At 39.4% G+C, this 12,520-nt stretch overlaps 1 protein-coding gene across 7 annotated transcripts in view; it reads left to right on the forward strand.

Moving 5' to 3' along the window:
- LOC125461272 (receptor-type tyrosine-protein phosphatase T) overlaps positions 1-4,870 on the forward strand; it is a 1,279,761-nt gene extending 1,274,891 nt beyond the window's left edge. For all 7 annotated transcript variants that reach the window (XM_048549829.2, XM_048549830.2, XM_048549831.2 and 4 more), the window contains 2 exons: positions 775-910; positions 2,154-4,870. In XM_048549829.2, the coding sequence (XP_048405786.1) occupies positions 775-910; positions 2,154-2,207 (190 nt within the window). In that variant the 3' untranslated portion in view covers positions 2,208-4,870. The remainder of the gene's footprint in view (positions 1-774; positions 911-2,153) is intronic.
- The last annotated feature ends 7,650 nt before the right edge of the window (positions 4,871-12,520 follow it).

A 12,520-nucleotide genomic window follows, 5' to 3' on the forward strand; every position in this document is an offset into this window, starting at 1 on the left:
CTCTCCCACCTTTCTCCATCCAATCTTCTCTGTCCTCTCCTCCCATTCCACTTGCCTTCTCATGTTCAATCAGCTCTCTAACTGTGCTTGTCCTAGACGCTGGATTCCCCAATCTAACACCACAGGAGATCTGTTCATTATTATCCACTTGGACAAGAGTTTCTACCAGTCTACATTAGCGAATATTAGGCAATGTGATGGAACAAATATTGCAAACACGATGTCTAGTAAAACTTTCCAAATGTTCTTGACTTTATTCCTCCCTGCCACCATTATCTCATTTGTACAGCATACACCCCTCACTTTACAGATAAGCTGTCCTACACTTCTACATGAAATGGATAGCTAAAACAGAATTTAGGTGGATTTTTGTGAGAATTCTCCATCACTCAGCATTAGGATGCAGCAGCCCAATAAATTTTATTTATGATACTTACAACTGAGAGCAAGAAAAACTTCTCATTTATTCAGTCTTGGCTGTCCTCATTTAAACTTGTCATACAAAATTGAATACAAAAAGGAACAACATTATTATGGTTCAAACTTACATAACTGCATTCAATGATTCAGCAGTTGCTCACAAACATCAGCACCACATAAATTGTCAGGTACAGTGTTAAGGTGACCAACCTGCTCAAATGGAGCTATAAATGCCACCCACTGAACAAGAGGAATGATTATAAATTCTCATGCTATATTACAGACCACAGGGATAAAATGGAAATTTACTTCATCATTTGCTTGCTCAAAATGCTCATGCTTTTGTTTTTTTAGCAACGGCGGTGGACGAAGTGGAACTCTTTGTGTAGTTCGTAGTATCTGTGAGATGATTCATCAACAGAATATAATAGATGTTTTTCACACAGTCAAAACACTACGAAACAACAAATCCAATATGGTAGATACACTGGTAAGTTTAAATACTTCTCTATGTTTTGGATTAATGCATAAGGCCTTCTCTAAAGGTTTTGGTCTCAAAATTATTGTTTGTGTATTCACAAACTCTTGTTTAACTCTTTTGAGTGACAATCCTCTGTGTACCATGTTACTCCAGGCATTAGTCAAATTATTTTAATTGAGCGAAGTTACTGCTAAAATACCAAAATGGAAAATTGCCCTGGCATGTCCACAAAAAGCAGGACAAATGTATGGCAGTCAATTACCACCCATCAGTCCACTCTCAATTATAAACAAAGTGATGGACAATGTCATTGACAGTGCTATCAAGTAGTACTTACTCACCTGCTCAGTTTAGATTCTGTTGGGACCACTCAACTCCAGAACTCATCAAAGCCTTTGTTCACATATGGGCAAACAGCTCAATTGTAGAGAGAAGGCAATGGAACTGCCTTTGATCTCAAAGCAGCATTTAATGAGTGCATTTTCAAGGATTTCAAGTAAAATTAAAGCCAATGGGGATGAAGGGGAAGACTGTACAATCGTTGGAGTCATTTCTAGCACAAAGGGAAATTGTGCTTATTGGAGACCAATCATCTCAGCTCCAATATATTGCTGCAGAGGTTTCTCAAGGTAGTGTTCTAGGTCCAACTGTTCAGCTGCTCCTTCAGAGACCTTCCCTCCGTCATTAGCAATGCTACAGATCATGGCATTGACTTCTGGTTCCCCAGGAGGCCCAAGCAGCCAGCAAGGAAATTACAGGGAATACTGATAATAAGGTCAGAATGCAATAACACAAACCAATTATTCGGGTGGAAATCCTGCCTCAAAGAATGCCAGCCAATCAGCACCAAGGTAATAGTGACCGCTGATGAGCCCGTGCCTAGTTCTGAGAGTCTAAGTACTGGAAGCTAGGACAAGGTTAGCTACAGGGCACTCTGAACACACTGCACAATACATCTGGTACAAAGTTGGTCAACCATCTCAGCCCCAGAACATTTCATTCAAATTTCTTTGAACAGCACAGCGTACCAACTATCAATAACTGCTACAAAATGACCTTATAGACAAAATATCTTTAGATGTGTAGCTGTTCCAACAATTGCATGTATTTTCCTTTGTTACAAGTTTACCTCCAGCAAAGTTTTCTCCCAATTCTGATTGTCTTCAATTTTAGATGTTTATAAACAGGAATAAATAAAAATAAAATGTGAAAGAAATGCGTTTCACAGGGAGTGTGTGTTTTTCTTTCCTAGGAGCAATACAAATTCTGCTATGATGTCGCACTGGAGTATTTGAATTCATTTTGAACTTACCCGTTGAAAAGATTCATTGTGGGAGCACAGTGATAATTTTATCAGAAGAAATCTTCCTGTCATGTATAAAATAGTGCATCAAAAATTGTTTGCATAGATATGTGTTTTCAAGGGTCATGGTGAAACCAGAAAGGAAAGCAAGCACAAACTCTGTAATAATCACATACATTATCCACAAGAACTACCTGGATTGGCTACAGTGTTGGACTATTCCGCGTTTCACCTGAGTTTTGCTTATGCTCAAAATATATTGATGTCATCTGTTTAGGTGAAGGCTCTGCTAGCTATTCAGTTTGTCAGATCTCCTTGTATATTACATTCCAATTTGTTTAAATTATAAGCAAAAAGGTATCAATAAATGCTATCTATGATCTATTGGCAAAGTTTTATTCAGCATTTTTCAAATAGGATTAGAAATGCTAAATAAAACAAAACAATAATCTTCCTGTTGGGTGTTAATTTCCTGTTAATTTTAATGTTGCCACTGGCAATAGCTTCCATTAAAATGATGCGGTTTTGAAGCACCAATTCTGTAGCGAGAATAATGGTTTAAGATATCAATGCAATTTTCGAAGAGCCCATCATAAAATCTTCAACAATTCTTCATGGAGTCAGCTGAAGATGTACCTTTTACAGGAATAATATTCTATCTTTTGATGACTAAAACTCTGAGAGTGTTATAGGGAGAGTGATTTACATGTGAAATCAGGAAAAAAAATGGATCTTGGCTATCTGAAACAGTAAGAGGAGCAATTATAATTCACTTATAATTGTGACCCTTCAACAGAAATCTGAGTTCTGATAAATGTTCTCACCCTGAGGTTAACTCATTGGCTTTTTTTTGCGCTGGTTGAATGCTGCATATTGCCAGCATTTTCTATGTTTATCTGAATGAAGCTCATTTCATCTGGGGCACTGTTTTCAATTAACTGGTTAATACCTTTTGCATTAGGGTGTCTGCTATTCTAACACAGTCATTAATCTACAAACAAATAAACAGGTTAGAACTACTGGATTAAAATAGCCCAGACAGAAATTTAACATAAATACATTAGCCAGTGCATTGATAATAATGCAGAGAAAATTAAGCTCTCAGGCATTTTACATCTTCTGTCTGACTGATGGAGCCATTAGTGAGTTGCATTTGATGAGAAGGTTTAGTACCTGTGGGCCTTGTGAAGGTGGTTTGCTGTATTTTGGGTGTGATTTAGTCAGAGTCATTAAGGTCATTGTTAATGTCAGAAAGCAAGACTGTAGCATAAACCAAGTACATCCAATGATAATTTTTACTGAGATCTTATCGAAGCTTCATTCTCATACTTTTGCTGAACTTTAGAAACTGTTTCGTGACTTACAATTCTTGTAGATGACATGAACTCCTTCAATATACATTTGTAAGAGAGTAACAAAAATTGACAGACGTGAAGTCCTTAAAGTTTAATAGGACCTTAGAAACTCTACCTCCTATCAGGTTGTTTGGTTGTCAACTAAATATCATTCTTCAATGACTGAAGAATATCCGTAAAAGATTGACGTTTGTCTGGTATATTTTTCTTCATAGTTTGTTTACTTTGCTGTGACTACATCAGTTGTGCATCATTTATACAATTTGTTCAGAGCAAAATTAATGTCTTCTACTTATTTTGGCTTTACCAAACGAGAATATGCAATACTTCACAAACCTTGAGTCATCCTTTGCAGCTATATAAAGTAATTATCAACCAATTAGATGCACAAGCCTAATTTCAATATAGGATATAGAAGGATTTGCTCCAAGCTCAAAGGTCAAATCTGTCGTGCTTTAGTAAATCTCAGTAAAGTTCATGGTATTATTAACATATAGCAGAATCATATCTAATATCATGATTGGCTGGCCAAAGTCTGAAATTTCTGGCAAAGGCTTTGGTGTTGCAGGGGAAATTCTAAATTATTTGATGCTTGATCATAAAAGATTAAAGCAGTATTCCTCATTCTTATTACTGCATTAACCAATAACACTATTGTAAAAGCAAGTACCATTTTGAGTTTTGAATTGGCAACAATTTGGCATTATTTACTTAAAACAATTTAAAACTGTCCCATACAGAACCATCTTTGTCCGTGGTCATTATGAACAATCTGGAGGGCTTTGTGCTGTAACAGTGAACTGTGATTTAGTTCAAGTGCTGTAATTTTACAGGGCTTGTACTACCATTCCTTCCCCCCATTCCCACATCCCCATAAACCATTCCTCTGTCAGGCCTGCACCCCCATTTCAACATTAAATGTCCTGGATTATTCACCCTAATTTACTAACACTGCATAATAAGAAAATAAAACCAATGTACAAGCAAGAAAATAAACCAATATGTTTCTTCCCCAGTGCTCATTGGTGTTTGTTGTTCCCTTTACAGCTCAGTTTCTGTGTTTGGTAGATGAAAGCATGTTTGAATAGCTTCACTGTGTAATATTCTGCAGCGAGTTACTTTTCTAGCTTTATAAGATGTGGTAAGTTATGTTAAGTCAAATAATATATGAAATATATTTTTGACAGTACATAAAAGTAATGTGATCTTTTTACAACTGTAATGCCATCTGACTAATTTATTCTTATATGTTGTAAGGAAATGTTTGTAAAATGGGCTTTGTGCCATCTGTACAATAAAATAAATGGAATATGTGATGCAGCTACTGTAATCTTGCGCTGATTTTGCTGTTCTGTGTAAAATACCGTCCAGGGTTAGAAATATGGAACTCCCCAAGACAGAAGATGGAAACTACTTCAAAGTCTTGTGAGTTCTGTTATTGAAATTTACTCATGTGATTGTAATATTTTAAGTTCTTCCAGCCCCAAAGGAAATGAGTCCAATACTACAGAACAGGCAGTTGGCAGTTGGCATTTGGAATTAACTTCCAGCTTAAGGCAGTTCACAACCCCAAGTTTAATTAAGAAATCATTCAATTTTGTGATGAACTGTACAGCTCTAATGCCATAATATTAAATAAGTCACGAAACCACAACAACTTTATGAAGATTTTGAAATCCTGATTTTTAGCTTTCATATGCTAGAGAAAGTTTTCTCTCCCCATGGAACTGTTAAATCGCAATTCTATTTAACTTTTACCTGAATCATAATCTCATTAGTTCAAGTTGCAATCCTACAAGTTGCAGATAGGGGTGTCTTGCTTATTCTTGCTGCTGGGTTATTGGTTATTCCAAGACACAGTGTTAATATCCGAATTTCCAAGCCAAATGGTTATTTTCTCGTTGCTGTAAAACCCAGGTACGGTTTCAAGCAATGCTCACATCAGCTGTTTAAACAGCAGGCTGGTATTAGGTGGACAAATGAAAGTCTACCTGTCTGCAGCTTAGTTGGTTGAAGGAATTCTGATCAGGGAACTTCTCTACCCTGACAAATCTCCACGAGTCACTCACTTGGCACCTCAACAGCAAGGACAAATGGATTGTCTGTCCCAAGCCTGTAGGATGTTCTCCCTGACTACAAGTATTAAGAAAATCATGATCAAGGGACAAAATGTTGCATTGCCACCCCAGGATCATGCTAAATAATACAGAACTGGAAGTGATTAGCCAATTCTGCTACCTTTGGCCCACAAGAGGAGATAAACTGTCGCCTGATGCAATGCATGATACACTTACTGGAAAAGTAGCAAACACTTTTTTGGCAATTTTGAAAAATGTGCACAATATCAAGCTGACCCTTGGGAACAAGATGACAGTTTATAGTCAAAGCCTGTGTTCTCAGCACAGTGCTGTATAGCTGCAAAACGCAGACTTGAATTTATATGATAGGTCTCACCACCTCAGGGCATTCCAAAATGCTTTACAGCTAAACAAGTCCTGTTTGAAGTGTAACCACTGGTGAATTGCAATGAGGCTGGTAATGTGCACACAGTCAGGTCCTACAAAGGGATAATGGCCAGATAATTTAGGTTTATTCTAGCTAAGAGACCAATATCAACCAGGAATATTATGCCAGAAATGACCCCCTTCACTCTTCATAATGGTGCTATAGGATTGTTTATATCCACCTGGCAGATCAGATGGAAAGTTAATCAGAATTTTTTTTTAAACAGCTACGAAGATGGTAGAGAAGATGGACTTTTTATGAGAATACCATGATCTATACTTCATGCTTGGTTTACAACAGTGGACAACAGAAAATATAGGGCTACATAACACAGTTTGCGAGAGAAAACAGAACCACAGTGTGCCAAGAGACGTGTTTCATTGTTTGTGAACCATTATCCATAAAGAGGAAGGGACTTGCATTTTTGGAATTAACTAGAAGTAACCAAATCCCAGGTAACAAAGTGTGAAGCTGGATGAACACAGCAGGCTAAGCAGCATCTCAGAAGCACAAATCTGCTCCTGAGATGTGAACCATTATCCATAAAGAGGAAGGGACTTGCATTTTTGGAATTAACTAGAAGTAACCAAATCCCAGGTAACAAAGTGTGAAGCTGGATGAACACAGCAGGCTAAGCAGCATCTCAGAAGCACAAATCTGCTCCTGAGATGTGAACCATTATCCATAAAGAGGAAGGGACTTGCATTTTTGGAATTAACTAGAAGTAACCAAATCCCAGGTAACAAAGTGTGAAGCTGGATGAACACAGCAGGCTAAGCAGCATCTCAGAAGCACAAATCTGCTCCTGAGATGCTGCTTGGCCTGCTGTGTTCATCCAGCTTCACACTTTGTTATCTTGGATTCTCCAGCATCTGCAGTTCTCATTATCACTGTAACCAAATCCCAGATTACTGAGAAGCCTTCGCATTCATATTAATACAGGTACAGATAATGGCTGGATCAAATCTTTTTTTATGTCTCTCATGCTTGCAATAGAAATTGTTTGCATGGTGCCATAACTCTGACTTCTCCCAGCACTGTTTATTCATGCCCACAGTACCAAGGCAGACTTCATTGGGAGCCCTCATGCCTTCTAGATGCCAAATGCAGTACAATTATATGCAGCTAAATGGTTAAGTACGCTATGGAAATAATTATTGTTTTTTTGAAGTTGCAGAAAAGTTGTTCATCAGACTTTCCTAATTACTCCCATATATTTAGCAAATAAATTGCTTTATTGAAGGAAATAAATTGAGATGGAAGTAAAATAAGTATTTTTCTTAAATGTCGTTGATGTTGTTTGAAACTAACAACAGGATTTGAATTGTTGTTATCCTATTCAAAGTCTTTGAACTGAGTGCCTTAATCATTCTATGTGGAACACACTTTTGCTGTATTCCCTGATGTTGAGATATGAACTAAAGATATTACAAAAGATTTAGGTCAATGTGTGAGTAAAGTGCTTCTGAGATTTTCAATATGATGATGACCGTGAATATGATGATCACGGTGATTATGACTGTGAATCCATTGTCAAATGTCAGAAAAACCCATCTGGTTCACTTATATCCTTTAGGGAAGGAAACTGCCATCCTTACCTGAACTGGCCTACATGTGACTCCAGACACACAGCAATGTGGTTGACTCAACTGCACTCTGGGCAATTAGGGATGGGCAATAAATGCTGCCTAGCCAGCGATGCCCTGGTCGTATGAATGAATAAAGAAAAAAACATGCCGTTCAGTCACACTACACAAGAGTATGTGAAGTTTCATTTCTTTTTCTGAAGAAGGGTCCCGACCAGAAACATTGCCTTGCCTGCCCTTCTGGTGCTGCCTGGCCTGCTGTTTGAAGTAGACCGAAACTCTCTCACACCAATGTTACTTTTAGAAATGTTAAAATAATTTCCCTCACCGTCTTGAGATTAAAGTTATTGAAATATTAAGTCGCTATCCCTCTTGTATGGCCTGGGGTTTCCATTGCTGTCCTCACAAATCCATGATTTTATAACAACTGAACATGTGGAAATGTTAAAGGTGCTATATTAATATAAGTTGATGATATAGTGGGTAGGAAATTGATGATCACAAAATAAAATATTACTTATTGGATGCTAACAAGTATGATCGCACACCATCTAATGTCACACAGGTGTGTTTGGATCATGAATAAGTAGCACTGCCTGAGAATTATACATTCGATACACTTATATATCCCAAAGGACAAAGGAAAACCCATCAAAAAAAAACAGCCAATGTGTCAATTTAAAAATGAGATTATGCTGGCCGGGCTGCACTGCTTATGAAAGGATAACTGAATATTTTGTAACACAAAATGGACACAGCCTACTTCTGTCACAGAGCATGACCATGTCCACTTCATAAAAATCATTCTGTCTGACTCACAACGAGAAACAACATTGAGGATCACCTAATAAGAATCAAACAAATAAAAAGAGAAAAATGTATATCAAAATGGCTTTAGAATAAGAATTCTTTGTTGTTTGTTGAATTAAAATTCTTAACAGATGTTCCATGCAAACATCATGGTAACAATACAGAGCTGGATTTTACACACAATTTTCCTCTAAACTTTAAGAACTTGCATTTATATCATGCTTTTTATGACCTCAAGATATCCTAACATGCTTTACAGCAGGAAAATGCAGCAGATGTTTCGCACACAGCAAGGTCTGACAAACAGGAATTAAGCAGGTGACTAGACAATGGAGGAGGAAGTTGATCGAGTGAATGCAATTTGCATTGCACAGACTCACATTGTTCCCTTGAGGGCAGACAATACCATGGGCAACTACCTGCGCAGCCAGTGTTCTCAGTGATATAATTGAAGAATGAGATGCAGATTGCAAAGCAAGCAACCTATGGTATTCTGCCTTTTAGAGAATCCCCAGTCTGTGAAGCACCACCAAAAGTGACACTATCCTAACAAATTTCCTCAATATTTTTTCTGATGTTGGCGGAAGGTGAAACATTAATCTGAATACCGGAAAATTCCTCTTCTGAGTATTTTGTTTTACTTCCAGCTGAGAGGACAATCTTATCTAAAATACAGACCTCCCATGGTCGAACCATCTCTTGCTATGGCACTGAAGTGACAGTTTTTGTTCAAGCATGTCACAAAAAAATTGCAACTATGTCTGCATGCAGAACTTCCCACTAAGCTGTGGCTGACAGACTAGATTAGATTAGTTTCTAGTAGGACATGAAGAATGAATCATTAAGTCATATTGTAAGAACGCATCGTAAAACATTTGGTTCTGAACTTAAACTGTAATTTTTGTTTTGCTGTGTTTTATTTAGAGTTATTGCACTTTAATTTACTTGTAGATAAAATTTGCTTCCCTTTTGTTTTCTGCGATGCTTAATATTCTCCCACTGACAGCTCAGCTGTTACAAATAGTTTGCATTTTTTATGTGGAACGCCATGGGACTACCCATCTTGAGCATGTTCCCTCTGGTATTTTCAATAGACTGAGTTAACACAATTTTCACTGACTGAGTAGAATATCTTGTGACACAAAGACAATTCATCCACCAAAGCAAAACATAACATGGAGGCCGTAAGTGAGCAACATGGATATAACATGGGACATTAAGGCTGATTTGGTTCAGCCATGCCCGTATTTGTTTTATTTCATTTCCTCATTGGTTATGTTTTGAGAGATGAGAAGCATGCTAAGAGTAGTCTGGTCTGGAGGTAATAAAAGTGGTAAAGGTCAGAATCGTCTAGATTTATTGCATTTAAGGCTATCATCAGGTTCCAACTCCACACGTCTGAGCTGTGAGGCCATCAGCATCATGTCACGTTAAGGGAGGTGGCCAATTTGTAGGACACCTCCACATTAACCAGCATTTAGAGACATTAGCTGGGTCCTGAAGGTAGGAGTCACTGCGAAGGTAGTCAGCAGCATTCACTAGGTGTCCTGTATATGGCACCAGTTAGGGCTGTTAGGTTTGCTCCTCAATATTTTGCTAAAGCAACATTAAGTGGCCGAAAGTGGTTTTCAGTTGATATAAACTGGCTGGGGAAGATTTTTAGCTGAAACAGCAGCTTACGCAGTTTGGAAACTGTAAGCTAGAATAATTAGATGCCTTCATAGACGGAATATATCCAAGGTAATTAGACAAAGATAACACAGAAAGGATCTTGTAAAATGTATACAATGGGCTCTGTTACACAGAAACAGATGTAGATGCTCGTGTAGAGAACCATGGTGGAGTTACCTGTCGTAACATTTTGTATTCTATAGCAAAGTTATGTAACAAAGTGTGGGCACCTATCAAACATCAAAATGGAGTTTTAAATGTACTGCCATTATGGGTCATAACTGTATTCATGCAAAATTTCAGTCTAAGGCAGATTGAAGTGACTTATTCTTATTATCATGGAGTGCTGTGTGGAATGTGGTTGAATAAGACATATTGTAAAGGCCCAAGGATAATAGATAGGGGGTCTGGTAAACATCATGAGATCATGGGATGACCTAAAACTGTCAATGGACTGTTCATATAGCCACATGATGAACCTGATTGGATGCATGCATAATCAATTAATAATACAATTGCTTTGTAACAACCAAAGCCAACCTAAAATAACAATGTATAGAAAGTGTATTTCCCTTTATTCAGTGGAGAAGCTCCTGGGCTGCCAAAGGCTCTCTCCCCACCAGTGTACAATAATAAAATTATTTGACAATGAAATGGACCTTAGTGTCGAGTGATTCATTTAGTCATTCCACCCCAACAATTTGGCACTGCAAGCTATACAGGAAGTATGGACCACCAATAGAAAAAGGGACCAGACTAGGTCAATGCCTTTTTTAATAGTGACTTGTAACTCTGGCTCATTCACTGTCCCTTACAATCTCAAATCCAAACCTTAGAAGAAAGGGTCCACTTAGTGTCAAAGGGCAGTAGGTGGTGGATTAATCAGTGCCGTGACTCCAGGACCGCCTCAGGCCAATTTAAGGAATGTCCTGAAATAGAGGCAAGGAGAGCAGCCTCTTGGGTGTTTAAATAAACTGGGAGACACTCAAGGGTGGGGCACGGGAGCTCTGAGAGTGATCATGCACATCGTAGGACTTCAGCAAAATAGATGGACTGGGTTACTCCAGATCAACGTTATGGGCCACATTAAGGGATATCTTGACGTAAAGGCAAGACAAGCAGCCTCTTGGATGGTTTAGTAAACTGGGAGTCACTCCAAGTCAGGGCCATGAGGGAAGGGCGAGTGGACCTCTGAAAGTGTCACCCACATAATAGGGCTTTACCAAAACAGACAGGCTCGCAAGACCTGACAAATTTTCCCTCGGTACAGACAAAATCCAAGGCATACTTCAGTAGTGGGGCAGGGAGCCATTGAAATCTGCCCACCTGTTAATCTACTAATACAACAAAAAACGGCCGTGGAAGAAAGGAACTGGGGAATGGAGGGTGCCCTCACATGATTCCTAGCAGGAAAATGTAGGAAACTAACTTACCAAATGATTAAAACTAATTGCAATCCCAAGAACACATCCGTCATACAAAGTGAGTGGTTAACTGAAAATGACTAAGATGATTAAGCCTTAGTGTTAGTACTTTGAGCTCACACAGAGTCAACAAAACATGTATAACTTTCATAAAATCACAAAAGATGCCCAAAATAATGCATCGAGAATGCCCTTGACCGCGTCTCCCGCATTTCCCACAACACATCCCTCACACCCCGCCCCCGCCACAACCGCCAAAAGAGGATCGCCCTCATTCTCACACACCACCCCACCAACCTCCGGATACAACGCATCATCCTCCGACACTTCCGCCATCTACAATCCGAGCCCACCACCCAAGACATTTTTCCATCCCCACCCCTGACTGCTTTCCAGAGAGACCACTCTCTCCGTGACTCCCTTGTTCGCTCCACACTGCCCTCCAACCCCACCACACCCGGCACCTTCCCCTGCAACCGCAGGAAATGCTACACTTGCCTCCCTCACCCCTATCCCAGGCCCCAAGATGACATTCCACATTAAGCAGAGGTTCACCTGCACATCTGCCAATGTGGTATACTGCATCCACTGTACCCGGTGTGGCTTCCTCTACATTGGGGAAACCAAGCAGAGGCTTGGGGACCGCTTTGCGGAACACCTCCGCTCAATCCGCAACAAACAACTGCACCTCCCAGTCGCAAACCATTTCCACTCCCCTTCCCATTCTTTAGATGACATGTCCATCATGGGCCTCCTGCAGTGCCACAATGATGCCACCTGAAGGTTGCAGGAACAGCAACTCATATTCCGCCTGGGTACCCTGCAGCCAAATGGTATCAATGTGGACTTCACCAGTTTCAAAATCTCCCCTTCCCCCACCGCATCACTAAACCAGCCCACTTCGTCCCCTCCCCCCACTGCACCACACAACCAGCCCAGCTCTTCCCCTCCACCCACTGCATCCC

The sequence above is a fragment of the Stegostoma tigrinum genome, chromosome 19, assembly GCF_030684315.1.
Source record: "Stegostoma tigrinum isolate sSteTig4 chromosome 19, sSteTig4.hap1, whole genome shotgun sequence".
Lineage (NCBI taxonomy): Eukaryota > Metazoa > Chordata > Chondrichthyes > Orectolobiformes > Stegostomatidae > Stegostoma > Stegostoma tigrinum.